The sequence below is a fragment of the Mercenaria mercenaria genome, chromosome 3, assembly GCF_021730395.1.
Source record: "Mercenaria mercenaria strain notata chromosome 3, MADL_Memer_1, whole genome shotgun sequence".
NCBI lineage: Eukaryota > Metazoa > Mollusca > Bivalvia > Venerida > Veneridae > Mercenaria > Mercenaria mercenaria.
The window spans coordinates 99,093,677-99,119,172 of record NC_069363.1 but is presented as its reverse complement, the minus strand read 5'-3'; the positions used below and the strand labels follow the sequence as shown (position 1 = coordinate 99,119,172).

At 36.6% G+C, this 25,496-nt stretch overlaps 1 protein-coding gene across 1 annotated transcript in view; it reads right to left on the bottom strand.

Moving 5' to 3' along the window:
* Positions 1-95: 95 nt before the first annotated feature.
* The window catches only part of LOC123523741 (sushi, von Willebrand factor type A, EGF and pentraxin domain-containing protein 1-like), an 84,666-nt gene continuing 59,265 nt past the window's right edge, over positions 96-25,496 (bottom strand). The window contains exons 21-38 of the mRNA XM_053539876.1: positions 24,490-24,603; positions 24,111-24,224; positions 22,499-22,700; positions 21,827-21,984; positions 18,774-18,972; positions 18,027-18,199; positions 17,457-17,696; positions 14,504-14,671; positions 13,297-13,470; positions 9,557-11,596; positions 6,285-9,105; positions 5,507-5,625; positions 4,479-4,673; positions 3,333-3,509; positions 2,928-3,110; positions 2,422-2,517; positions 2,022-2,117; positions 96-943 (exon numbers count right to left, since the gene is read on the bottom strand). Coding sequence (XP_053395851.1) covers positions 837-943; positions 2,022-2,117; positions 2,422-2,517; positions 2,928-3,110; positions 3,333-3,509; positions 4,479-4,673; positions 5,507-5,625; positions 6,285-9,105; positions 9,557-11,596; positions 13,297-13,470; positions 14,504-14,671; positions 17,457-17,696; positions 18,027-18,199; positions 18,774-18,972; positions 21,827-21,984; positions 22,499-22,700; positions 24,111-24,224; positions 24,490-24,603 — 7,376 coding nt within the window. The 3' untranslated portion in view covers positions 96-836. The remainder of the gene's footprint in view (positions 944-2,021; positions 2,118-2,421; positions 2,518-2,927; positions 3,111-3,332; positions 3,510-4,478; positions 4,674-5,506; positions 5,626-6,284; positions 9,106-9,556; positions 11,597-13,296; positions 13,471-14,503; positions 14,672-17,456; positions 17,697-18,026; positions 18,200-18,773; positions 18,973-21,826; positions 21,985-22,498; positions 22,701-24,110; positions 24,225-24,489; positions 24,604-25,496) is intronic.

Below are 25,496 nucleotides of genomic sequence, written 5' to 3'. Positions count from 1 at the left end.
CACGGTAGTATTTAAATCCGTACTCTAATTAATGCTGGCTGAAAATGATATGTGTATCATTTTTCAAAGAGCTTACATAACGAATATAACACTCAGACATTTCCTATCTATATTTATTCTGTTCTCGTAGGCAATTTTGCATTATAACTTCAGTTTTCTTTTCAAAATTAGAATACAATATAGTTTAACAATATATAGGTAATGCTATTCAATGTCAACGAGAAAAAAGCATATTTTAGGATCCACTGCCCTAAACTTTCTGTTGCCGCAAAATTTTGCAAGACTTCACACCGTTGCTATACTTATATCGTACATATTCCGGATTCAAATGTTCTTAGACGTTAGGTAATTGTGACTTTTTATATAAACTATTTATTCTGATGCATTTTCATGTCTACAAGTGACAGCGAGAAGAATATATATAAAATGAAATAATATATCATATTTCATCAGAGAAAAAGATAATAAAAATACTGAGATTCTGAAAAATATGCTCCAGTTCATCAATGAACATTACGTCTGGTAAAACAATCAACATAGATGGCGGAAGAGCTCATACCGATCTGGAAGTCGAACTAGGTCACAAAATGTTAAAATGTTTAAGAGGGTCACGCGTTTATCAGGCTGCAAGCAGCAAATCTTGTTTGGTGCTTACTTCAAATTCCTAAACATTTTATCGCTTAACTGAATTAAACTATTCATCATATTTAAGTATGTTTTCCTTCCTGAAATACGTAAGGATGATTAGAAAATATTAACCACTAACACATATATGTACAGGTAATTTACGTTATCAAAATAAATGACGAAAATGACAGCAAAGTTAATAAATATTGTTAGAGTTTCTTGTTTTCACAGAATCTACCACTGTACTTGTATCGGCAGCGGCATTTGTTTGGCTTCACACATTTCCCGCCATTTGCACATGGTTTGCTGCATACAGCTGAAAGTAAACAAACAACTCAATACTTAGACTGGCATCAGTCGTTAGGGTCCTTTAAAATAAATATCTCTGCCATAAAATCCTCTCAAAAAGGACTTTCTGAAAAATTACAATATCTCTTATCTCCGAGATGAGCCTAGAGGAAAATGTTTCTTCAGAAAATATCAGTGTCATTATGAAGAAAAAAATCAATTTTATTACAGGTTATTTGATCTCAACAGCACACTATAGACAGACCAACATAATATTGATCATTTCAACACTTAATAGACGATAAATGATATGATTATAATGATATGGTACCAACAGAAATTCGTACTAAAGTTAGATCCTTCGTACGACTTACTACCTCCTACACATTCAAACAACCCATACTAACTCATCTCGTATCCTGGATGACACGTGCAATGATACTGGCCTGTTTTGAACAACTCATACTTCCTTCATACTCGTATCCTGGTGGACACTTGAAAAGACCTTCAGGGTTATTTAAACAGTCCCAACTTACCTCATACTTCTATCCTGGTGGGCACTTGCAAAGATATGGAGATGTACCTTTAGGGCTGTTTAAACAACTCATACTTATCTCATCATCGTAACCTGGATGGCACGTGCTAAGACACGGAGCTGTAAAACATTTATTCAAACAATTCATAAATACCTCTACCTCGTATCCCGGTGGGCACGTGCAAAACACGGAGCAGTAGATTTAGCTCAAAGATGTGGGGATATACATTTACCGCCATTTAAACAACTCATACTTTCACACCTTCACACCCTCGTATCCTGGTGGACGAATGCAAAGATATGGAGGTGTACATTTACGGCCATTTAAACAACTCATACTTACCTCAACCTCATATTTTGATGGACACTTGCAAAGATATAGAACCAACTTACCAACATTTAAATAAGTCATACAAACCTCAACCTTATATTCTGACGGATACGTGCAAAGATGTGATATACATTTATGGCTGTTTAAACAACTCATTCTTACCTCATCTTCGTATTCTGGATGACACGAGCAATATCATTGAGATATCCATTTACTGCTATTCTAACAATTCACTCTTACCTCTCTGACAACGAACACCCTCGTATCCAGGTGGACACGTGCACAGATATGGAGCTGTACATCTGCCGCCATTAAAACAGGGAAGGATGCACTTTGCTACAAAAAAAAATCACATACATATAAATGACAAACCCGTAGTTTACATACGAGAAAAAAAATCTGATGCTTTACAACAGTTGCAGTTGCCTTATTCTCAAACAAGAAACTGTGCTATTTCTGGTTACGTGTGACTAGCTTTATATTACATGTTTGAAAATATATCTTTTACACAGAAATAGCAAACATTGATCGCAATGTCACATTTAAATCTGATATCCAAATCAAGACGAATAAATATGTACCATATACACTGATCATAACAACACATTTAAGTCACATCCTTAAATTTCGAATGTATTACCTTTCTCACAAACTGCACCTCCGTAGCCTGTTGGACATTTACATCTGTTAAGTCCCAAACATATACCACCATGCTGACATGGTCGCTTACATGTCACTGAAATGTTGTACAGCAAACTTAAATAATTACTTCGTAAATGTTTCTTTTTTCTTTATAAGTCCTCATTCTTCCCTATGTAAACATATTGTGGACATATACATTTAAGTAGAAAATCAATATCTAAAGGCAGAAGTACGTTACAATTCGACTGCCGACATCCGATCTGGTAGAAATAAAACAGAATTGGTCGTAACTCATAAAATAATAATCGGATTTAAAAGTCCCAAAACATGCGCATATCCAGTTAATGGTGATGATGTGTACCAAGTTTCATTTAAATTGAATAGAAACTGTAGGACAAGTTGAGTACACAAGAAAGTACGACGAGCGGACGGACGGAATGACGGACAGTTCAAACACTACCCTTTTTCCTGGTTTTTGATATCGGCGGTATAAAAATATTTCACCTCCGCATCTGAATTCACCGTCCCATGATCCATCGCTCAAGCATCTTATTATAGGCGGAGATCTAGCCGGTGCTACACCGGCTCGGCACTGAAATTGTATCTCGTCTCCATAGAAATATGACGCTCCTCTGATACGCACAACATTGACAAAATCACGAAGTCTTGGTTTACCACAGAAAACTCCTGAAATGTAAAAGAGATACAGTATACAATAAATATAAGTATTAAACAACAAAATAGATATATTACACGGGTACATGAACTTTTGAGTGTTTACAAAATTACCAGAAAAACAAAACTGCAGTCGCAAAATAACATACATACTGTGTAGTCACAGGCAAATAGTATTCTTGATTTAAATCTTGTTCCATTTTAATTCCATTGAAAAAAATGAACCGTTCGTACTAGAACAGAACCCTGCTGGCTGAGACCAAGTTAAATCCTCCTGGCAAGTTACGGTAACGTCCCCTGTTTCTGTATAACCCGCGTCACATACAAGCGTTTCTACACTTCCAACCGGCATTGTCGTGCTTAGCTCACGTGCATGTTCAACACCCGTATCAACGCCACACACAAGAGCATCTGAAAATACACCATACAATACTTCCTTCTTAACTATTGATATCATATTTTGCATTTGAAATCGGTTTCAGTTTATTACGTTAATGGGCGGGGATGCATATTCATAAAGCTTCTGAATTAAATCTTAAAGAAACTAACATCCAGATTTTGGCTAAAAATGATCTTTCCTTAAAATTGAAGTTTTGCCATATTATCATAATTATGAACATTATAATATGAGTTTTTATTTTTAAACTAACTTTAAAATGCCAAATCAAGGGAAAAATTATGCCCGCGTCGGGAAACGAACTTGGACCGCCACGGAAATAAAAACTTTTCCACTGTCTTTACGGTGGAACATGCGTATATCGTGTTAAATATAGACATTTGTAATTCGGCAGTTTATCTCGAGTAAAGCGTTACAAACGCTTTTCAATTTTCAGTGTAAAAATTAGTAAAAATAAGTGTGTTACCATAATATATTAAGTTTCAAAGCTTTCTTAAGAATTATAGCTTGAACTTCCTGAGATCTAAAACATTTTTTAATTTTCAGTTATCCTAAAATCTGGAAGTCTGTGCCTCAAAGGCGAATTTTACATGAAGATATTTTTCATGAAATAAAAATTAACTCATAGGGATTAAAAGAAAATCTTCAATTTTGATCTTCCGGACTTTTTCATTAAGGCGTTTTCTGAATTTGGGCCCTAAACTCTTACACTCTAAGACTTGTTACATATACATTCAGATCTTAATTTAAACAAATTTTTTCAATACTTAAAAACAAAAATACCGCCAATTATCACATGTACTCGAGACAAAAAGAATAAAAGGTGTTTTATGTTTGCTGAATAAAATATAATAACGGTTTTTAAACTAACACAACCCAAGAACATTTTACAATTTACATTGAATATAATTTAAGTTAAAAAAAATTAAATTGCTTTGTTCATTGTTAGACCTGAAACCATATTAAAATAGTGATTTCACTACCTGTAGTAGGTTCACACTTTGGTACTTCCGAGCTCCATATCCCGGTCTCTAGGCATTCAAGTTGTCCATTGCCTATCATCTGGTAACCAGGGTTACAATCTAACTCCACCCTATCACCAGAATTACTTGTACTACGTAGATCGCCATTTAATACTATTCCATTCTCCGGTAGGATAAGCTGCTTACAGGTGACACCTATATAAAAAAATATTTCTGCCGGGAATACACTCATGGTTACATTATACTAATTCAGTTCCTTCTTTATTTCACATAAACATGTACAGTACAATATCGAGACCTTATTTTCGGTACTTTAGAGCATTTCAGTGACATGAAAACCATATAAAGCCAGTTAGTATAACTCGTTTTATTACCTAAAATGTTAAGAAACATTGAGATGTTATGTTACATATAAAAAAATATATGTTTTGATACACACCACCCTCTAAAATTGCTCCATCAAAATTTGCTGTTGAGTTTCATTAACAATATGGAACTACCTAATATTACGAATAACAGAGCAATTTTATATGTGATTTGGCATGTTAAAATCAACTTATTGAACTATTTTTCAAATATCTGTCTGTTAAGAAGTATCTTTAATAAGATTTGTTTGGCGCTTTGAAGTTCAAATAAGAAAACGCATGTACAAACTAAAGCGATATACGCATAATGTATGGAAGAGAATAACAGAGATGCATTGACGCAAATGCACTCTGATTTTACGTAATAGCATCAGCATGAACTTTAAACAATTTATGATTATTTTCACTGTTACGAAATGTGTTTGAGAATACAAAGATATGACCAGACATTAACATTTCAATTAAGAAATTTGACCCGTAATGTCACTCGGCAATTTCCGTATGATTTTGTGCTGACGGTAAAATAGCTCAACGCGCATGGCGTTACGTAAAATAACGGAAATTGCCGAGTTCGCATACGAAGAATACGCTATTTGGCGACTGTTATAATACTGTAATTACGTGTCAACCACCTTGATTGTAATAGTTATTAAGGATACCTACGTTCACACTGTGGCGACTGGACAGACCAGTCTCCCGTCTCAGTACAAACTGACACCGACTCTCCTAGTAGTTTGTACCCATTTTCGCAGCTATATGTCACCTTGCTTTGGTAGGTATAACTGAATCATAAATAAAATGAGGAAAAAACGTATTTCTCTTCTGCAACTTCTTCGTAATCAGTCAAAACACACGTTTATTTTTCTGCTGTCACTGAAGATAACCGAATACTAGATACAAATTAATAGAAGCAAACGTTGAGAGCCAACTTTAAAACCTTTTTCTTAGTAACAGAGTTAAATGGAAATGCCTCCATATGAACATGAAAAACTTAAAACTCTTAAAAGCAATTCATTAAATACATTATATACCGAAAATGACAAAAAAAAACAGTATCGTATAACTATATATATATATTACACAGCTAATTTCTTCAACATATCATGCTATCGATTTACTGAAAGATTCATGCTATATTATGTGAACATGTAAAAGGAGTTTCTCTGGAAATAAAATAAAAATTACAAAAAAAAAAAAAAAAAAAAAAAAAAATTCTTTTATTTCATATCAAACTTCAATAGCGTGACTTACGCTTTTGAGAAAGTGGTTTGTATATAAAAGAAAACTTCATAAATTATACGGAATCTCTGAGAACTTGTTTCTCTGTAATCAGTAACTAATGCAACTATTTTCAACTAGGTCGAAACTTTTGACATTAAGCTGGAGACATGCAGTTTTAACATTGTTTAAATAATGTCAGTTAATCTAAAACATTAAATACCTATCTCCATCGACAATCACGTGGTCTCCGTGTGGAGGAACTCCGCAATTAAGTAACTCGCATGTAGGAAGTTTCCCTTCCCATTGTCCCTTGGACCCACACCTGAGCGAGTCCTGACCGAGCAATGTGTACCCTGCATCACAGAAGTACCTCACTGTAGATTCATACAATGTTTCTGTAAACTTCCTGTAGCCATTTTTCAGTTCTGGCGGATCTAGACAATCTTTAGGTTCACATACTGGAGGCTCTCCTTCGTACTCCCATTGTTTACTCTCAGTACATCTTGCTGTTGCACTTCCAAGAAGATAAAATCCGTCGTTACACATAAAGGAAACTACACTACCGACATTTGCTCCCAAAGGCATGGTTGTCGAAGAGTGTGGGAAAACTGGAGGTGGCCCACAAGTCACCGCATGACATTCTGGTCTGACACCTTTCCATGAACCGTCGTATGCACATGTTAATGTAGGATTTCCAGAAATTTCAAAATTAGGGAAACACTCGTATGTTACAGTAGAAGTGTAAAAATGGTCATTGCCTCTGTAAATAGCATTTTCAATTTCAGGTGGAGTTCCACATGATATCGGCTCACAGACCGGTGGTATTCCAGACCATACACCCGTGGCTAGACATGAAGTAGTCTGTTGTCCGACCAGGTGGAACCCAACGTCACACACATAGTTTATGACACTTTTAAATGTGTAGTTTTTCGAATCTATCTTCATAGAATTTGGCACATAAGGCGGAGTGCCACAGTCTATCGGTACACATTCTGGAGGCGTTCCTATCCAGTTTCCATTTTTGCCACAAGTAATTGTTGAGGATCCTTTCACCCTGTATCCTAGGTAACACAGATACTGTGCCTCTCCTTCATAATTGTACGAAGCAACGGCGACTTTGCTATTTGGGACTTGTGTTGGTTCTCCACATTGCACAAGCGAACAGGTCGGGATCGTTCCAGACCATGCTCCTGACTCCGAACAAGTTAACGTGCTATCCCCAGAAGATAGCTCATACCCCGTTTCACAAACATATCGTGCTTTTGATTTATATAGATACTGTGTGAGGGAATCAAAAGGAACTGAATGATCAACAAATGGTGGTACTTCGCATATGATTAACCTACAATAGGGATCAGAGCCACTCCAAGAACCACCTTTCTCGCACGTTCTTCGGTTCGAACCCTGTAGTCTGTACCCTTCATCACAGCTGTACGTTACTACAGCTCCGACACCTGACCCTGTTTCAGTTGATAAACCATTAGTTATTTTAGGTAAATCAGGACAACCAGAAAGCTCGCAATAAGGCTGATTTTCATAATCCCAGTCACCATTTGGTCCGCATCTCGGTCTAGCTTTACCTATCAAATAATAACCCTCGTCACACTGGATTTCAAGTTCGGTTCCATACTGGTTTCCTTGCCCCAGTATTCTTCCATTGCCAACTGTTGGAAATTCAGGACAAGTGACAATTTCACAAACAAAGTTAGACTCTGTCCACGCACCATTAGCTTGACAACGTTGAAAGTTCACACCACGACCTTGGTATCCTTCCTCGCACGATAACGAGGCTGTTGCTTCGAACTTTCCCTCCTTGTCGCCGCCTGGTATGTTATATACCACATTGTTCCGGACAGGCGGGGGACCACAGTTAATTTTTATACATGTTGCGTCTGCTCCACCCCATTGACCAACTGAGAGACACAGCCGACGAGCTTGTCCTACTAAATCATAACCGGTGTTACATTTGTATTCAACAACGTCTCCGTAATAAAATTCATATCCATCGTAAAACCCATTGTCTAATGGCGGCGGATCGGGACATTGAACTCTCTGGCAATATGGCTCATCCCCTGACCATTCCAGGGTACTTAAACATAACCTAACACTTATACCTATCAGTTCATATCCTTCATTACACGAGTAAATTATGTTGCTGCCTTGAGAATAACTTGATGCGAAAAATTGTCCATTTTGGAAAGGCGGTGGTCTCGGGCACTCATTCCTTGTACAAAATGGTTCCTTTCCAGACCATTCCCCACTTTCTGTACATCTTCTGATACTCGGGCCATCCAGTTCATAACCGTCATTGCAGCTGTATTCAAGTTCACTTCCGTACGTATAAGACGTGCCAAGAACAACAACGTTTCGGTTAGGTTCTGGACGCGGGCAAATGATGAACAGGCATATTGGTGAGCTACCTGACCAAGACCCATCTGCCTGGCACTCTCTTCTTGTGTTGCCCTGAACCCTATATCCCTCATCACACTGGTACTCGATAGTGGCGCCAAACGTAAAATCAGTCCCTACAATTTTAGTGTTGGCTGGGATAAACGGAGGAAAGCATGTTTTCTTATCACAAAAGGGCATTGAACCACTCCAGGTGCCATCGTACTGGCAGTCTAATTTACGTTCCCCAACCAAAGAGTAACCCGCATCACACTCGAAGATAATACTAGAACCGAACGTCAGTTGATCATATGTCATAAAACCATTTTGGAACCCGGCAGCGGTTATATCCTCGCATGGCACTGCGTCACACGTAGGTGCAGCTAAACTCCATGTATTGTCACTCTGACATTCTCTTACGTCTGGGCCGTTCATCGTGTAACCTTCTATGCATGCGTATGTGGCTCTTCCCCTCTGGACAAAAACCTGTCCATTTACCGGAGGGTTAAGTCTTGGACATGCGTACTTCACACAAACAGTCTCTTCACCACTCCATGAACCATCTTCCTGGCAAGTGCGATTAGAGGCACCTTGTAGTCTATATCCGGAACGACACGAGATTGTAACCGTTGTACCAAATTCTGTCTGAAAACCTGCATCAAGTTAAAATAAGATTCAGAAATAGCTGAAAATTTTTCGAGACTATATAAGTCATACAATTATGTCCACACGCACACATATACACAGACATATATATTATGTCATACACACACACGCATATAAAAAAAACGCCATATATAAATCACGCCAAATGTGATAAATAACAAATGTTGAACTTGAATACGATACTGCCTAGGATTTAATCATGATAATGCTGTAAATATCCACTGAAGATTTTATATAGAAAGTGTGTTTAAAGTATCAAGAAAAGTTTCTGAAACCTTTTGCCACGAGAACTCCGTGCATGGTAACAGTTTCATTCCTTCAATGTTGCAGCAGTACACAGAAATCAAATGAAGATATTTATACAACTTGCATGTATATAAGATTACAATTACTTTTAAAGAATGTAAAAATAAGATATATATAAGTATTACAACTTACTGGAAGTAAATCCATTTCGAATATTTAACCTCGGACACTCGACGGCTGTACAAACTGGTATCGGCTTATCCCATTGCCCCGAAGCAAGGCATTTCCTCTCGTTTGATGGTCCATCTATATAGTAACCAGCATCACACTCATATGTAATAACTGAACCAAAGGTAAAAACTTCTCCTTCCATACGACCGTTCGATATTATGTGTGAAGGCTTGTCACACTGAACAATCTGACATGTAGGTACTTCACCACTCCATATTTTGTCTTTTGTACAGACGCGAGTTTTATCACCAACTATGAAGTAGCCATTATTACAACTATATTGTGCTGTTGCCTGAAAAAGCGTATCTTCGTATTCAACTAAACCGTTTGCTACATCTTCTGGGATCCCGCAATTTACTGGCAAACAAACTGGCTCTTCTCCTTCCCACGTTAAACTTGCCAAGCAGCGACGTACTTCCAGCCCAGACAGTTCGTATCCTTCATTACACATATAACGGATAACAGACCCTAATTTCAAGTCCTTATAATCTAATCGTCCATTTAGCACAACTGGCGGGGCTACACATTCAATAGCTCGACAAAGTGGGGGCTCACCAGACCATGTCCCATCTGATTCACAAGTTAGACTTTCTTCTCCTTCTAACTCGTACCCTGCGTTACAGATGTATCTGACAAAACTACCATATTCTAAATTTACGCTTGATACCACAGCATTTCCATACTGTATTGACAGTGGCTGTGGACATGTCACAATAAAACATTCCGGAAGGTTGGCTTCCCATTGACCAGTCTCTAAACATTCTATTTCTCCACTTGGATTTAAACTATTCCGAGAGAGCTCGTAACCAGCATCACATTGGTATGTTACTCTATACCCGATCCTAAATGTTTCAAGTCTTTCAGGGTTTGAATAGCTTGCATGATCAATATTAGGCGGACTGAAACACTCGATAGCTTGACAACTTGGGGGGAGTTGGGACCACCGTTTATTTCCTAGACATATCAGAACAGCTTCACCCTCCATATAGAACCCATTCTCGCAAGTATATGTGACATTGTCTTGGTAAAAGAAAGATGTTTCTGTGTAAAAACCGTTGTCAATGGATGGGGGAATGTCACATTCTATTTTATTGCAAGTTGGGGATCCGTTTTGCCATTTTCCAGTTTCCCGACAGATTCTCTCTTCGGGCCCGTCAAGCTCGTAGCCTTCGTCACAAACATAGCGGATTACATTATTAAGCGTGTATTCTCGGCCTTTCCATTGGCCGTGATCTATTTCATCTGGCTTGCCACATGATACGGGTTTGCAAACTGGCAGTTTCCCGCTCCAGTTGGTGTCTTCTAAACATTCTCTGCGTGCTTTGCCAACAAGTTTATATCCCAAATCGCATTTATATGTTACAATCTCTTTATACGTAAATACATCTCCTTCAAAAAAACCATGAAGTATATCATCAGGACGTCCACATCGTACAGGAATACATTCCGGAGGTTTGGGACTCCATTCGCCAGTCTCATAACATTCCAGAACGTTACTATGTGAAAGTCCGTAGCCCTGATCGCAACTATACCGTGCCTGATCAAGAAATGTGTTACCCGTTTTCTCATACTGACCGTGGTCTATATCACTTGGATCTCGACACGTAACAACTACGCATTCTGGCAGATTCGCTTCCCATTCACCTGTCGGGAGACAATTGATTTTCCCACTTGGATTTATACTGTTCTGTGAAAACTTATATCCGAATTCGCAAGTGTATTGTGCAATATGTCCCACTGGAAATTCTTTTAGATTTTCCGCATTAGGAAAATTTCCGTAGTCTATTTTCAGTGGAATCCCACATTTTTGAGGATCGCATGTTGGAATACTCACATCAAATGTTCCGTCGTTTTGGCAATACACAGACGTGTGTTTAGTGAAAAATTCATTACCAGGTTTACATTCGAAGAAAACATCCTGTCCGGGCTCGTATTTGTTGTCAGGTGATGGATTACTCACAAGCGTGTTTTCAGACAGCACTGGGATGGTGCACTTTATCCCTGAAAGTTTGAGTAAATATTCATTAATCTGAAAAATGGTCAATTTCATAAATTAGACCTCACCAAATAAAAAAGTTGCTCATCGGATTTGCCGTTCGTATATTTTCAGAAACACACAAAAATATTTTTTGTTCTTCGCTTGCTTACGCCATTTTCTTCAAATGTTTACCAAATTGAGTTCCTACAAAAAGTCGGATTTGTTTCATTGAAAATCGGGTGAATTACATTCTAATTTATTTGATAACATCAATCTACATTATTTTGGTAAGGGTAAATACGTACTGATGCATGCCACTTTTCTATTTCCTGTTCTTCCACTCCAAATGATCAGCATTTGTATACGAAATTGGGTGGGGTAAAGAATTTACATAATGATTACGTTCAGACCAGTTTTGATTTTAAAGTTTTCCAATCCTCGAGTAGAATAATGTTAATCCACGTTAATATCCATTTCAGACTTAAATTGAGACTTTGTTTCAACAAATTTAATGATTTATAAGTCTGTTAAGAAAGTTTAAAGTTAGAACAAAAGCTGTCCGTGAGACAGCACACTCAACGTTTGTAAGTGCTTTACTCTGAATTAAAGCTTTGCCAGTAAAAGGGGCACAATAGCCAACAGCTTTGAAAGTAACAGAGCCATTGGACGTTATATAAAACTTGAACAAAATATTCTAAGGTAAAACTTTTAACTTTCAAGTCAAAAGCTTTAATAGTAACAGTGATATTAGATCAAAAACTTCGAAAAGTCGAGATAAAATGCTACATTTTCAAAGCAGTAAATATTCGAGTCACATATCTATGTCATGATTATGGTTTAATGGTTATGCATTGCTGTATATTACATATTTTCTAACAGCATTTTCAAAAGCACACATTATCTGATTACAACGTACAGTTTGTACTGCATGCCGACGTTATTACCTTTTGAGTTTGCTTTGTTGTGCAACTGCAGGTCAAATTTTTTCAATCCCAGGTGAATTATTTTTAATGTAAAAGGGCTGTACACTGCCTGTACATTCTATTTTAAGACAAATATATTTTTCGCTCTTCTCTGTCTCCTGATTTTCTCAAAAACCAAAAAATAAAATATTTAAATCATTTTTTCGCTCACCGTCTCAATTTTTTCAGAATAAAATCAGATTTTCAATTTGGTGTTGCCTTAGTGAAAAATGGGTCCTTTTTTTACTGATTGACAGCATTTACAATTTTACATAGTTACGCTAATCATATGATGAGAAATGAAGCAGTGTGCGTGAATATACTTTACAAATGGTTCTGAATAAATAATGCTAAAATTGTGTGTTTCTCAAGTGATCCATTACTTATATATAGGAAGGTTGTCGGATAACAAGGTTGTTCTAGTACGGAGTACTGGAACACGGTTATGCTAGTACGTTATACAAAAATATAGTTGTGCTAGTACGGAATACAGAAATACAGTGGTTCTGGTACGGAAAACAGAAATACGGTGTGCTGATACAGAATAAAGGGATATGGTTGTGCTGGTACAGAATATACAAAAACATGTTTGTGCTGTATGGAATACAGAAATACGGTTGTGCTGTACGGAATAAAAAATACGGTAGTTCTGGTACGGAATACATAAACACGGTAGTGCTGTACGGAACATAAGAACATTTTGCATGTTTACTGATAGTCAATATACAGAAAACAGTTTAAAAATCCTATTTATTACTTACGCTCACAAACTGGTTCATCCCCTTCCCAGAATCCAAATTCCCCACAGTATCTGGTGGCAGGGCCTACAAGCCTGTAACCCCTGTCACAATCATATCGAATGCGATTGTCATAGGTGTACCTCTCGCCCTCTATCCAACCGTTGTCTATCGTGCCAGGGTATCCACACTGCACCCCTAACAATTTCATCAGTATATGAAAAATTATTTTTACGTGGTATCATAATAAAGAATAAAAGGCGTTATGGACTCGTGAATAGAAAACTATTACAAAAAGATAAAGACAAAACAAGTGATAGTTCTATTTTAAATGAAAGCTAGGATAATATCGAAGGCGATGCGATCTTTATATGTTTGATTAACAGGAAGTGGCAACGTAACGTCACTAGTCCGGAAAACCTAGAAAAATGCTTGGTAACCGTTACACGGCTCCCATATACTAAATGTTAAACAGTCATCGCTACTGTAGCTCTTCAAGTTTATTTTGACAATAGATAGTTTTTGATGTAAAATATTTCAAAATAAAAAATAAGCAGTTATCATAAGTCTCAAAGTAATATTTGACGAGTTTTGAAATAAATAAGCGGTTTATTTGCCCATATGGTTGAAAATACGTAAATCTACAACCATGAAAAGTTTCATTGGTGTTTACATGCTGGAACTTTATGTAGACTCGAACATAGTACCAAAATAAAGTATCTTTGCTTCATGGAGTCAATTCAATATACTGCACTAACAGAATTCCACTTCGGTCGGATATAGGTGAGTGTTGCACCTTTCATTACCTCTAATCAAACAAAGTCTGCTTTTTCAAATTTCATATTATAGTAAGTAGCCTGGATATATTTATTAACAAATACACTTAGACTCTACTTAAATACTTGTATAAATACTATTGTACGCCTACAATTCTATAATTACCTGAAAATCTGAAAATGACGGCCATCTTGGAAAAGTTTATTATGCCAGATATAACAGTGGTTAAAAAAGATGTGAATTTCGGGTACATTAAAACGCCAAGGAAGGTTCGTACACGTAAAATCAAAATTTTGTGAAGATTAAATCGTGTAATTGAGGTATGAGTTTACATAGCAAAAATGATTAATCACACCTTTTACGCCGCGGGAGTGAAATAACACTATGGTATATTTTCTGTATCATTACACTAGCTTTGGTACGATTCTCCCTATATGAAATATGACTAACATACTTGCGCACGTTGGCATTTTCCCTTCCCATTCGCCAGTGACGAGACAGAGTCTCTCCCTTCTGCCAGCCAGCTGGAATCCCCTTTTACATGTATATTCCTCCCTGGCACCAGCTTCAAGACCTGTGTTAGTGACTGCCCCGTTTTCTATGGTCGCCGATGGCGGGCATTCTGAAACATTCAAACTATTTTGCTAGTATTACGAACATCAAAGTGATTACGATTGTGTAAATAAAAATACGGACTTCTAGATCTGCCATGTACATTTTAAGATTTCAAATAAAGCTAGATTATTTTAGAATTGCCCTTGACGATCAAAGGAAAGTGTGTTGCAGGATTGGCAAATTAGATAATGAATTATTCAAATTACGCGATTTCCTGCGGTGGATATAATTAATTATCAGCTGGTAAAATCAACGGTTTGGGCAGTACAACAGGGTTATTATAACAGTAGATTGATCTGGGATGCAGTATTCGGCTAGAGTGGATTTTGCCAGATCGGATCTCACGAGGCGCGCAAGCGCCGAGTGTGATCCGACTTTGCAAAATCCATGATAGCCGAATACAAAGTCCTAGATCTAGCTACTGTTATAATGACCCTTTTATTATATACCTTTACCATTTTGATTCTTGTTTTGTTCTTGAACGAAATCTTCAATGTTTATCGATATTAAATGGAACTTAGTAAAATTTTTATGTGCGCTATTTATAGAAATGTGTCGGGTCATGCATATTTATGAAAATAGTCGAACAGCATACAATACGGAAGGTACAATACGGAATTTAAAAGATACAATAGGGAATTTTTGTCTGTCTGTTCATATTTAATTGTGAAATACAAGCCGATTTTTTACAGAATTTATATAGGTATATTATTGGAAGGGGTTTTCACTGTAAATTTACTGTCTGAATAGCGAGCATTGCAGACCATGACCAGCCTGCATGGAAATGCAGGCTGATCTTGGCCAGCGGCTAGTCGCAAAGGCAGAGTCACTTGCCGCCAGCAAGCTAAACTCTTTCTATGATTTGGTGATGTTCGATATTTTTCCAAAACCTGGACCTAACTCTTTATAACTAGTTACATACCATTCTAACTATACAATAATATACGTCACTACAGGAACAGAATGTCTTACCCATCATGGATATTTAAACAAGCCTAAGATCTAACAGGAACTCCTTATACCCTAACGTTTTACTGTATTCCATTCGCGTGTCCCTGTATGAGGGAACAGAGTGCAAGATTTTGGGGAAAAATCGTTTCAATTAATGGCCTTTTTGTATTGGTTAAAGAGGTATAACCCTTTTCCCTCTTTCACTGCATATATAAATAGCAAAAAAAAATTGAAATTCATATATCATATTTCTATATGACACCATTACCTCCAGCAGAGATCAATGCTTAAAATCAGTAAAACCGTTTGGGTGCAAGACTTCACAAGAAGTTGTAAGCCTTGTTCAAAGACATTTTACTCACTTATTGACCAGTCATACTGATCATATATGTTTTATTTGTTTAGAGATTTAAAAGACATTTCAAAAATGTATAGGTTGACATAATTTCTAAATATGATAAGAAAGATAAAAATCCTTGAATATTTTCGCAAACAAAATTTTACAAAACGCCAAACACCAGCTTAAGCAAACAAGGTAATTTATAACGTGACAGAGAAAATTGTATTCTGAGAATTCCTCAATCAACATGGAAGCATATGGAATATATTTTGAAATGTGCTATCAAAAATAAATGTTCAGTACTAGTATTCTCGTAATCGCTAAAAAGTAGATCAATACCGTTGTAATCAAAATGCATAAAATAATGTACATACCTGCAAAATCTGCCCTCCAGGGAATCAAACTATGGGTTATACCAATACTGTTATATTGACCGCTGTATTTTCTATTAGTTGCTTCTAATACTAGTATGGTGTTATTAAGCTGAAAGCTGGCTGAAATTTAGCTGATATCTTGCTGATTTATTTCGGATATTTTGCTGATATTTAGCGGATGGCTGATACTAGCAATACATGCATAGCACGTGCACATGTAATTACAAACTATGACAATACATAACTGTAAAGCAAACAAAACAATTGACTAGTTTAAAGCATTTTATTGATTGATCCGATATTGTATATAAATTTAATGTATAAAAGTCAGCATGTATAACATAATAAAAGCAATTTGTATGGCAATGAAGCAATGCAAAGCACAATAAAATGAAATATGGAATAAATATTGAAATCTCCATGTGTTATTACCCTGAGTAAAACTGTAAATATCTTTGTTAAAGAACGTTTAACGCTTTGAAACGCATGAATATGACGTCACAAATGAAGTTTAACACCACATGTTAACTTGAACGTCAATTTGGAAAACTATTGACGTTTGAGGTCCCATTTAACTTTAACACAGTTTAGAATAAGTGCGTAAAAAGTAAAAATTATTCAACATGTGGCTAGAAAATATAAATACATTAATTGAACCGCACCGTGAGAAAACCAATATAGTGCATTTGCGATCAGCATGCATCCTGACCAGACTGTGCGGATAGTGTTCGATAACAGTTTCTCTAATTGCTTTAGGATTTGAAAGTATAGATCCTGACAAGACTGCGTGGATGCGCAGGCTGGTCTGGATCCATGCTGGTCCCAAATGCAGTATGTTGGTTTTCTCATGGTGCGGATCAATTATTATTTGAAGCAGACAACGATCAGATATTACAGTATAATTATTCAAGGCTAGATATATTGATAATTGTTTCAGTTTATAAGCGCGTGCATGATATTTAAACAAGCGACGAGCAAGAAATGTCATTGCCAATCAAAGCATCGTTTAATCACTGAAACTCGATAAGTAATCATATGCAAGGTGAAATGCTTTCAAAAATGTCAATGTCTTTGTTATCCGCAAGGCATCGGGATGCAATTTCGCCAGCGTCGCTTATATCTTTTACCTTTGCAAAACTCTACAGGTGAATCTGTGACAGCACCTTGCATCTTTCCAGATACATCTGCCCAGGATATAACATCGCCCATTTGTTTGGTACAATTTAGCCGCAGTGATTCAATGTCTCCAAGTGAGAGAGCTCTCCCCCACATGTTTAGCTGAGAAATCTGACCAATGAATGATTCCGGACTGGAAAACCCGCCACCCAGTGAGTCTTGCTCTTGACCAACCACAAACTGACCTCCACCTACAAAAATACTTTTTCTTTTATTACCCAATACAACTACTAGTAAACTTCAATAACTACCAGTCGTATGGAAATAATTTTATTCTATCCTAAAATAAATGTTAAGGCAATTCTATATAACTGCATAAATATATAATATATAAATGTATGATATATGAATATATTGCCCATCTGGGTCAAAAGAAAACGTTACCTCTGACAAAAAATATCTGTAAGTTAATCAATGCCGAGTCAAAATTTCGTAAATTCCAAAGTGGACTTTTTATAATTATAAACCATAATTAGTCATTTTGAAATAAATTTGATAGGGTTTATAGTTAAGTCATGTACCTTTAATGGTTTGCCCATTAGCTAACTTCCTACCACTATCCATGGGTATTCCGTCCATGTAGATTTTCCAGGAGCCTCGGTTTGATGACCAGAGAACACAAACATGGTGCCAGATCCCGTCATTCGCACTAACTGTAGTAGTTACCTTGTCTCCATTCACGTAAAACACAAACCTGAAATGTGTCATTCATACATACATACATACATACATAATGAAGAGGAATAATCAGCAGCGATAACAGAGATGGAAATATATAACATAGATCTACTATGTTATTGTTATTACATATGTCCAATCAGACAGCGTTAACGCAGTACTGATGTCATAACGTCATACTGTCGACGACGACACCACGACAATACTAAGCTATTGCATCGTATTAATGTCGTACTGTCGACCGCGACACCGCACCAACATGATGCGACCGCACAACATGATGCGGCAGTACTACAATATAGTGCGATAACGCAATATTAATGTCGCAACGTGTTGTTGTGATATAGTATCGTGATGCCTTTATATCGCCCTTACGTCTGCAAAGGTTGACAGTAAGACATTACGATGGCCCTATCGGAACAGCACAGCCTTCATTGCATTTGTAAATTTTACCGATGATAGAGCACAAAAGAAAAGTCAAAGTTTCAGACGTAAGACGTCGTGGATATGAGCACTGGTTGCCTTTGTTTTTTGGTCTCTATGGCAACCGTATAAAGATAACAGTTCATAAATGTTGTTCATAATATTACCCGTCATAGTCGGTTAGCGTAAATATGTTGTCACCATCGGCATTAGCGTAGGAGAATGGTGTCCCCTGGTTTTCTCTATCATCCGTTTTCATCCAGAAACAAACGGTAACAGACGTCAAGTCCTTGTCCATATCGACACGTGCATAATCTGTGGTACTGGCCGTGGACGGAAAATCAAGTTGGAAGTAGATGTCAATTTCTGTAAAACAAAATATACACTAAACACTTAAAGCTTCTCTAGAACTGGAGAAGAATTACAACTTTTTCAAATATTACAGTTTTTCTTTTTACCACGACATGTAAAGTAAACAAGAGGGTCATGATGACCCTGGATCGCGCACCTGGGTTATATAAGCTACATGTTTCAAATGTCAAACTGATGCTAAAATATTAAGAAAGTAGGACAGTAGGTCACATTCATGTCACTGAAAGTCACTTTTAAAGATCGGTGTGCAAATCTGTACATTCATCCAAATTTCAAGGCTGTATTTAAAAAAAAAAACAAGAAAGTAGGTCAGTAAGTCACATTCATGATCACCGAAAGTCAGTTTTATGAGAGGTGTGCAAAACTGTACATGTCATCCAAATTTCAAGGCTGTATCTTAAAAAAACAACAAGAAAGTAGGTCCGTAGGTCACATTCATGGTGACTGAAAATCGGTTTTAAGGCCTGTGTGCAAAACTGTACATGCCATCCAATTTTCAAGGCTGTATCTTAAAAAAAACAAGAAAGTAGGTCAGTAGGTCACATTCATGGTCACCGAAAGTCAGTTTTAAGATCCGTGTGCTCAACTGTAAATGTCATCGAAATTTAAAGCTGTATCTTTAAAAAAACAACAACAAGAAAGTAGGTCCGTAGGTCACATTCATGGTGACTGAAAATCAGTTTTAAGACCTGTGTGCAAAACTGTACATGTCATCCAAATTTCAAGGCTGTATCTTAAAAAACAAGAAAGTTGGTCAGTAGGTCACATTCATGGTCACTGAAAGTCAGTTTTAAGATTGGTGTGCTCACTTGTGAATGTCATCGAAATTTCAAGGCTCTATCTTTAAAAAAACAACAACAAGAAAGTAGGTCCGTAGGTCAAATTCATGGTCACTAAAAATCAGTTTTAAGACCTGAGTGCAAAACTGTACATGTCATCCATATTTCAAGGCTGTATCTTAAAAAACAAGAAAGTTGGTCAGTAGGTCACATTCATGGTCACTGAAAGGCGGTTTTAAGATTGGTGTGCAAAACATGTCATTCAAATTTCAAGGCTGTATCTTTAAAAAAAAAAGTAGGTCTATAGGTCAAGGTCGCAGTCGCGTGACCTCTTATCACTTGGGGTCATCAGGTAATTATAATCAAACAGTTTAGGGAATATGACCTGATAATTTTTGAAGTATTCTTCCTATATAACTCATATAACCAGTGACCCCGAGGCGGGGCCTCTTTTCAACACAGGTGCATAATTCGAACAATCTTGTTAGAAATCACTAGGCAATGATACATATAAAATATCAAAGGCCTAGGCCTTAAACTTTAAGACAAGAAGATTTTTAAAGTTTTTTCCTATAAAAGTCTATGTAAAACTTAAAACACCCAGGGCAGGGCCTCTTTTCACCCCAGGGCCATAGCTTGAACAATTTTGGTAGTAGACCACTAGGCAATGCAACTTACCAAATATCAAAAGCCTAGGCTTTGCAGTTTGAAGCAAGAAGGTTTTTAAAGTTTTTTTCCTGCACAAGTCTATGTAAAACTAGGGACGCCCGGGGCAGGGCCTCTTTTCACCCCAGGGTAATAATTTGAACAGTCTTGGTAGAAGACAACAAGTGAATGCAACATACCAAATATCAAAGGCCTAGGTATTGTGGTTTCAAACATGACGATTTTCAAAGTTTTCCCTTCCCTATGTAAGTCTATCTAAACCATGTGACCCCCAGGGCGGGCCATATTTGACCTAAGGGGGATAATTTGAACAATCTTGATTGGAAACCACTACATACCAAATATCAAGCCCTGGGCCCTGTGGTTTAAGACAAGAAGATTTTCAAAGTCTTTCCCTATGTAAGTCTATATAAACCATGTGACCCCCAGGGAGGGGGCCATATTTGACCCTAGGCGGATAATTTGAACAATCTTAGTAGAGGACCTCTAGATGATGTTATACACCAAATATCAAACCACCCTAGGTCCTGTGGTTTTGGACAAGAAGAGTTTGCAAGTATTCCCTATAAGTTTATGTAAACCATGAGACTGCCAGGGTAGGGCCATATTTGATCCTAGGGGCATAATTTGAACGATCTTGGTACAGGACCTCTAGATGATGCTACATACTAAATATCAAAGCCCTAGACCCTGTGGTTTATGACAAGAAGATTCTTAAAGTTTTTCCCTTTCTAAGTCTATATAAACCATGTGACCCCCAGGGCGGGCCATATTTGACCCTAGGGAGATAATTTGAACAATTTTGGTAGAGGACAAATAGATGATGCTAGAAACAAAACACAAAAACCCTAGGACCTGTGGTCAAGAAGATTTTCAAAGCTTTTCCTTTCGGTTGCTATGGCAACAAGATTTCCGCATGGATTTCAATTCTTTGGGCGTTTTTGAAAAGGGGACCACCCAAGGATCATTCCTGTGAAGTTTGGTGTAAATCTGCTCAGTGGTTTTGAAGAAGATTTTTTTAGAAATTGTTGACACACGACGCACGATGCACGAAGGACGAGGGACATCGAGTGGTCACAAAAGCTCACCTTGAGCCTTTGGCTCATGTGAGCTAAAAATGATGGCAGAAATGAATTAAGCAATGCCTCAGATATATTAAATTATATCTTTAAATAATATGTCTCAATATACAGAATTCAAAACTCTCAGTAGATTATTTTATCTGCAACAGTTTGAAGCGACATAATTAACTGCATAAATTATTTGCCTGAAGGGGCGGACCTATACAAATTATGGTGTTGCAGCTAATTCAACTTGATGATAATGACACATAATGGAAGTTTGGCTGTCTTCTAATTAATACTGTATATAAAAATATATGAAAAATTAATGAATTTACTGACCTGAGGTACAATCAGGCCCAGTGGTGCCACTGGGGCAGTGACATTTATAACTACCAATCAGATCTTCACATTTAGCACCAGCTGCGCACGGGTTGCTCGCACAATCGTCTATGTTTATATCACACATATCTCCTTCAAAACCTTTTTCGCATTCACATCTACATAAAAATGTAATGAATACTCATTTACAGTAAAATACTGTTGTTAAATTATATATTTTTGAAGGCAATATCATGGACACGGTATCAAAACAGTACGCTCATCCTTCCATTGATAAGTTTGAAAGATTTTAACAGCTGATTTGAAATCGAGTCCATCCTGAGTTTATCGTAGATGTAGAGAAATTTGATTGAGCACATGAACTACTTCATTATATTTTATTTAAGACATGTACTTGATATAAGATGGTCAAGTTTGATTTAATCTGATTACAGCAATATGACGTTGAAATAAGGCGGGTGCGTATCTAAGATGTTCTTATACTAAAATTAATTTCCTAACTCAATTAAAAACCATTCTAATGGATTTTCATTGAACTTTAAGACTGAATCTAAATCTATCGAGTAATATGTTGATAAATAATGTATTGTAACCATAGAAATTAATGAGAAAAATTCCTTTGAAAGTTATGATTTAACTGAGAAGCTTTACATATATAGGCACTGGACTTACTTGAAAGTTCCGCTAGAGTCCTTACATTTCGCGTCATTCTGACATGGTCCACTGGCACAGTCGTCCTCGTCTATCTCACACTGCTCTCCCTTTATTCCTTTCGGACATTTACAGTCGTATCCTGCTACCTTATCCTTGCATGTTCCACCATTCATGCAAGGGGCAGACTTACACTCATCAATATTCACCTCGCAAAAGGGACCTGTAAATATTACAATTGATTCGCTGATAGCATGCCCAATACAATGGGAACTAGGGTACCAAATAGGAAAATGCTGGCCCATTTCGATCGCGGGGTTCTACCTAAAACGCACAGTTCATCAAATTGGTACTATGCATATTGAACATCTGACAATTTTTCAAGCGTCTCTGCTATAAGAAACTTTGATAACTGGGTCATCAGGTATACCACGCGCAATCTGGTCAGGATACATACTGTTCGCTAACTGTTTCTTTAATTGCAATAGGCTTTGAAAGCGAACAGCATGGATCCTGACTGGTCTAGATACATGCTGGTCGCAAATGCACTACGTTGGTTTTCTGATGGTGCGACTCATGATCAACCGTTCAGTATGTTTGAAGTATCCTTGTTTCTCGTATTCTCACGGTTTCTCATATTTTCGTCGTTTGCCCTAAAGTTGTCAAATGATACCATGGTTGTTATTTTCTAGACAGGTATGGGACAAAACTGACAAACTGGAAATTTAAAGTGATTTGGACGCTAATGGATGAAAATACTGGAATTTTACTGAATTTTCCAAAAAATCTTTTTTTCTAGTAGGGTAAGCAAAAGTGTTATAAATTATTCATTATGCTATTAATTGTCATATTTCTGTGTATTTTTACTACAAAAGATATCTCTTTATTGCATCATGGTAATTCAAATGTTTTAAATTCTACAAGTTTTTTGTGCTGAAAAGTCAAATCTAAATCCACAGGAATACGAGAAACTCTTTGTCCATTTCTTAGGTTGGAAGTGGTATCAAATACTGTATCAAAACAATTAATCAGGATAATTTCTGTAACACGTCATGGTTCCATCTCAAAAATAAGTGAATTTTGTACATAATTATACCAAAATAATGTTTATGAAATGGTTAATCTGTTTTGGGGGATAAAACAACCCGTAAGCCCCCCCCCCCCCTCCCCCTCCCCGAGATTGCCAAAATGTGCGTTTTGGGTAAGAATTATACGATTAAACAGGCTATGTATTTTCCCGCTGAGTACCATGGTTGTCATTGTAAAAAATCTATATTTACATACGACTTTATATTAATAAACAATAGCAGATATAAAATGGAAGTAAAAGTTTAATTTAATTTAATTTTTTTCCGAATTTGTCAAAAAGATCGGATTGGTAGATATTCAGTTTTCCTGAACATAAAACTGATCTCGAAATTCGTCCACTGCTTAATATTTATTATTTTTCAGACATAATTATGTATCTAAATGCATGTCTATAATATTGTAATATATATGTATACCATAAATAGTGACTTAAAACTCATACTGGATTTTCGACGGTCTAGAAATATTTATGAAGACACATTTATACTATTTATACTTATGTTACATGTTGACCATACTGTTAGCGACATCTAATGTTTCTTACCTTCAAATCCATTAGCACAACTACATGTGAAACCTTCTATCTCATCAATACACGTGCCGCCGTTGTCACATGGTTTTCCCAAACAGTCGTCTATGTTCGTTTCACATTTCTTTCCTGAATTATTAACCATACAAGTATTATTTATTTTAATGGCACACTAACAATATTCATTTCATGTTCCCTCTCTTAACATGTACTATATGCCATGTTTGTTATAAAAATACTACTTCTGGTCTTCGCATTTCTTCTCTTCATTATTTTTTCGCATATAGCGCATTAATAGAACCTTAGAACGCCTTTCTTCATTTTTGCACTTTGCAGAAACCAGATAAACGTTACAAACTTATATAAGAAAAAAAATCGGTTTAAGAATTCGTACCTGTAAATCCCGATAGGCACGTGCATTCGTAGTCTGCTACACGATCAGTACACGTGCCACCATTCTGACAGGGATTACCGCTACATTCATCCACTTCGTCTTGACAATATACACCTTAATAATATGATATCAAATATTCAAAATCAAAGCACTGAGAGTGCTGGTAGGGCGAGCTTCTTATTATAACATAAACTTGAATTTATCACTAAGTCCTTTGAAACTCCTGTTAATAATGTCAGTTTTTTTAAACAAACAGCCTCCTATCGTCTAAATATGTAGGACATTCTAGTTGCATATACAGCTCAGATTCTATAGCTTTTGAACATAATGGACAGGTTCTATCACATTCAGGTAGGATATCTTTTATGTATCATTTCAAAATAATAGAATATTGACCTAATTCACCACAATTAGCCGAAACAACATGTCGGACTTTAAAGCGATAAACATAAAGTAACAACAACATTACATGTCAGTAGTATTAGAATTACCGAAGCGAACTCAATTCTGACCCCCCGACCCCTTGTCCCTATTCTATAAGTGGACTTTAACCTTGCCCTAAAATTAAAATACTAACTTAGTACCCTTGATACCCTAAAAATTTTTTAAATCTTTAGTTAAACCGAATGAAAACCTTTGGTTTAACCAAAAAAAAAGATTTAGTCTTTGGTCCAGACTGACCAATGCCGGACAATTTAAAATCCACAGGTTTCAAACCCAGTAAAAACCAACTAAAAAGTTTTAAATACATTGATATAGATGAGTTTACAGAATAAAAATATATGTTTGAAAGAAAGAAGATTTACTGATAATATAAATCCTCATTATGTTATAACAAAAACGGGAGAAAAATGATTAAAGGCTACTTGTTCATCTTGTGGAAAAAAAATCAAAGTTTGTTAAAGTACAGGGGGTAATTTAGATATTCACAAGCAATGTTACCTTTATTACTAAGAAAGGTTTAACACTTCCAGGATATAATTATTGTGGGCCAGGAAATCCCTAGA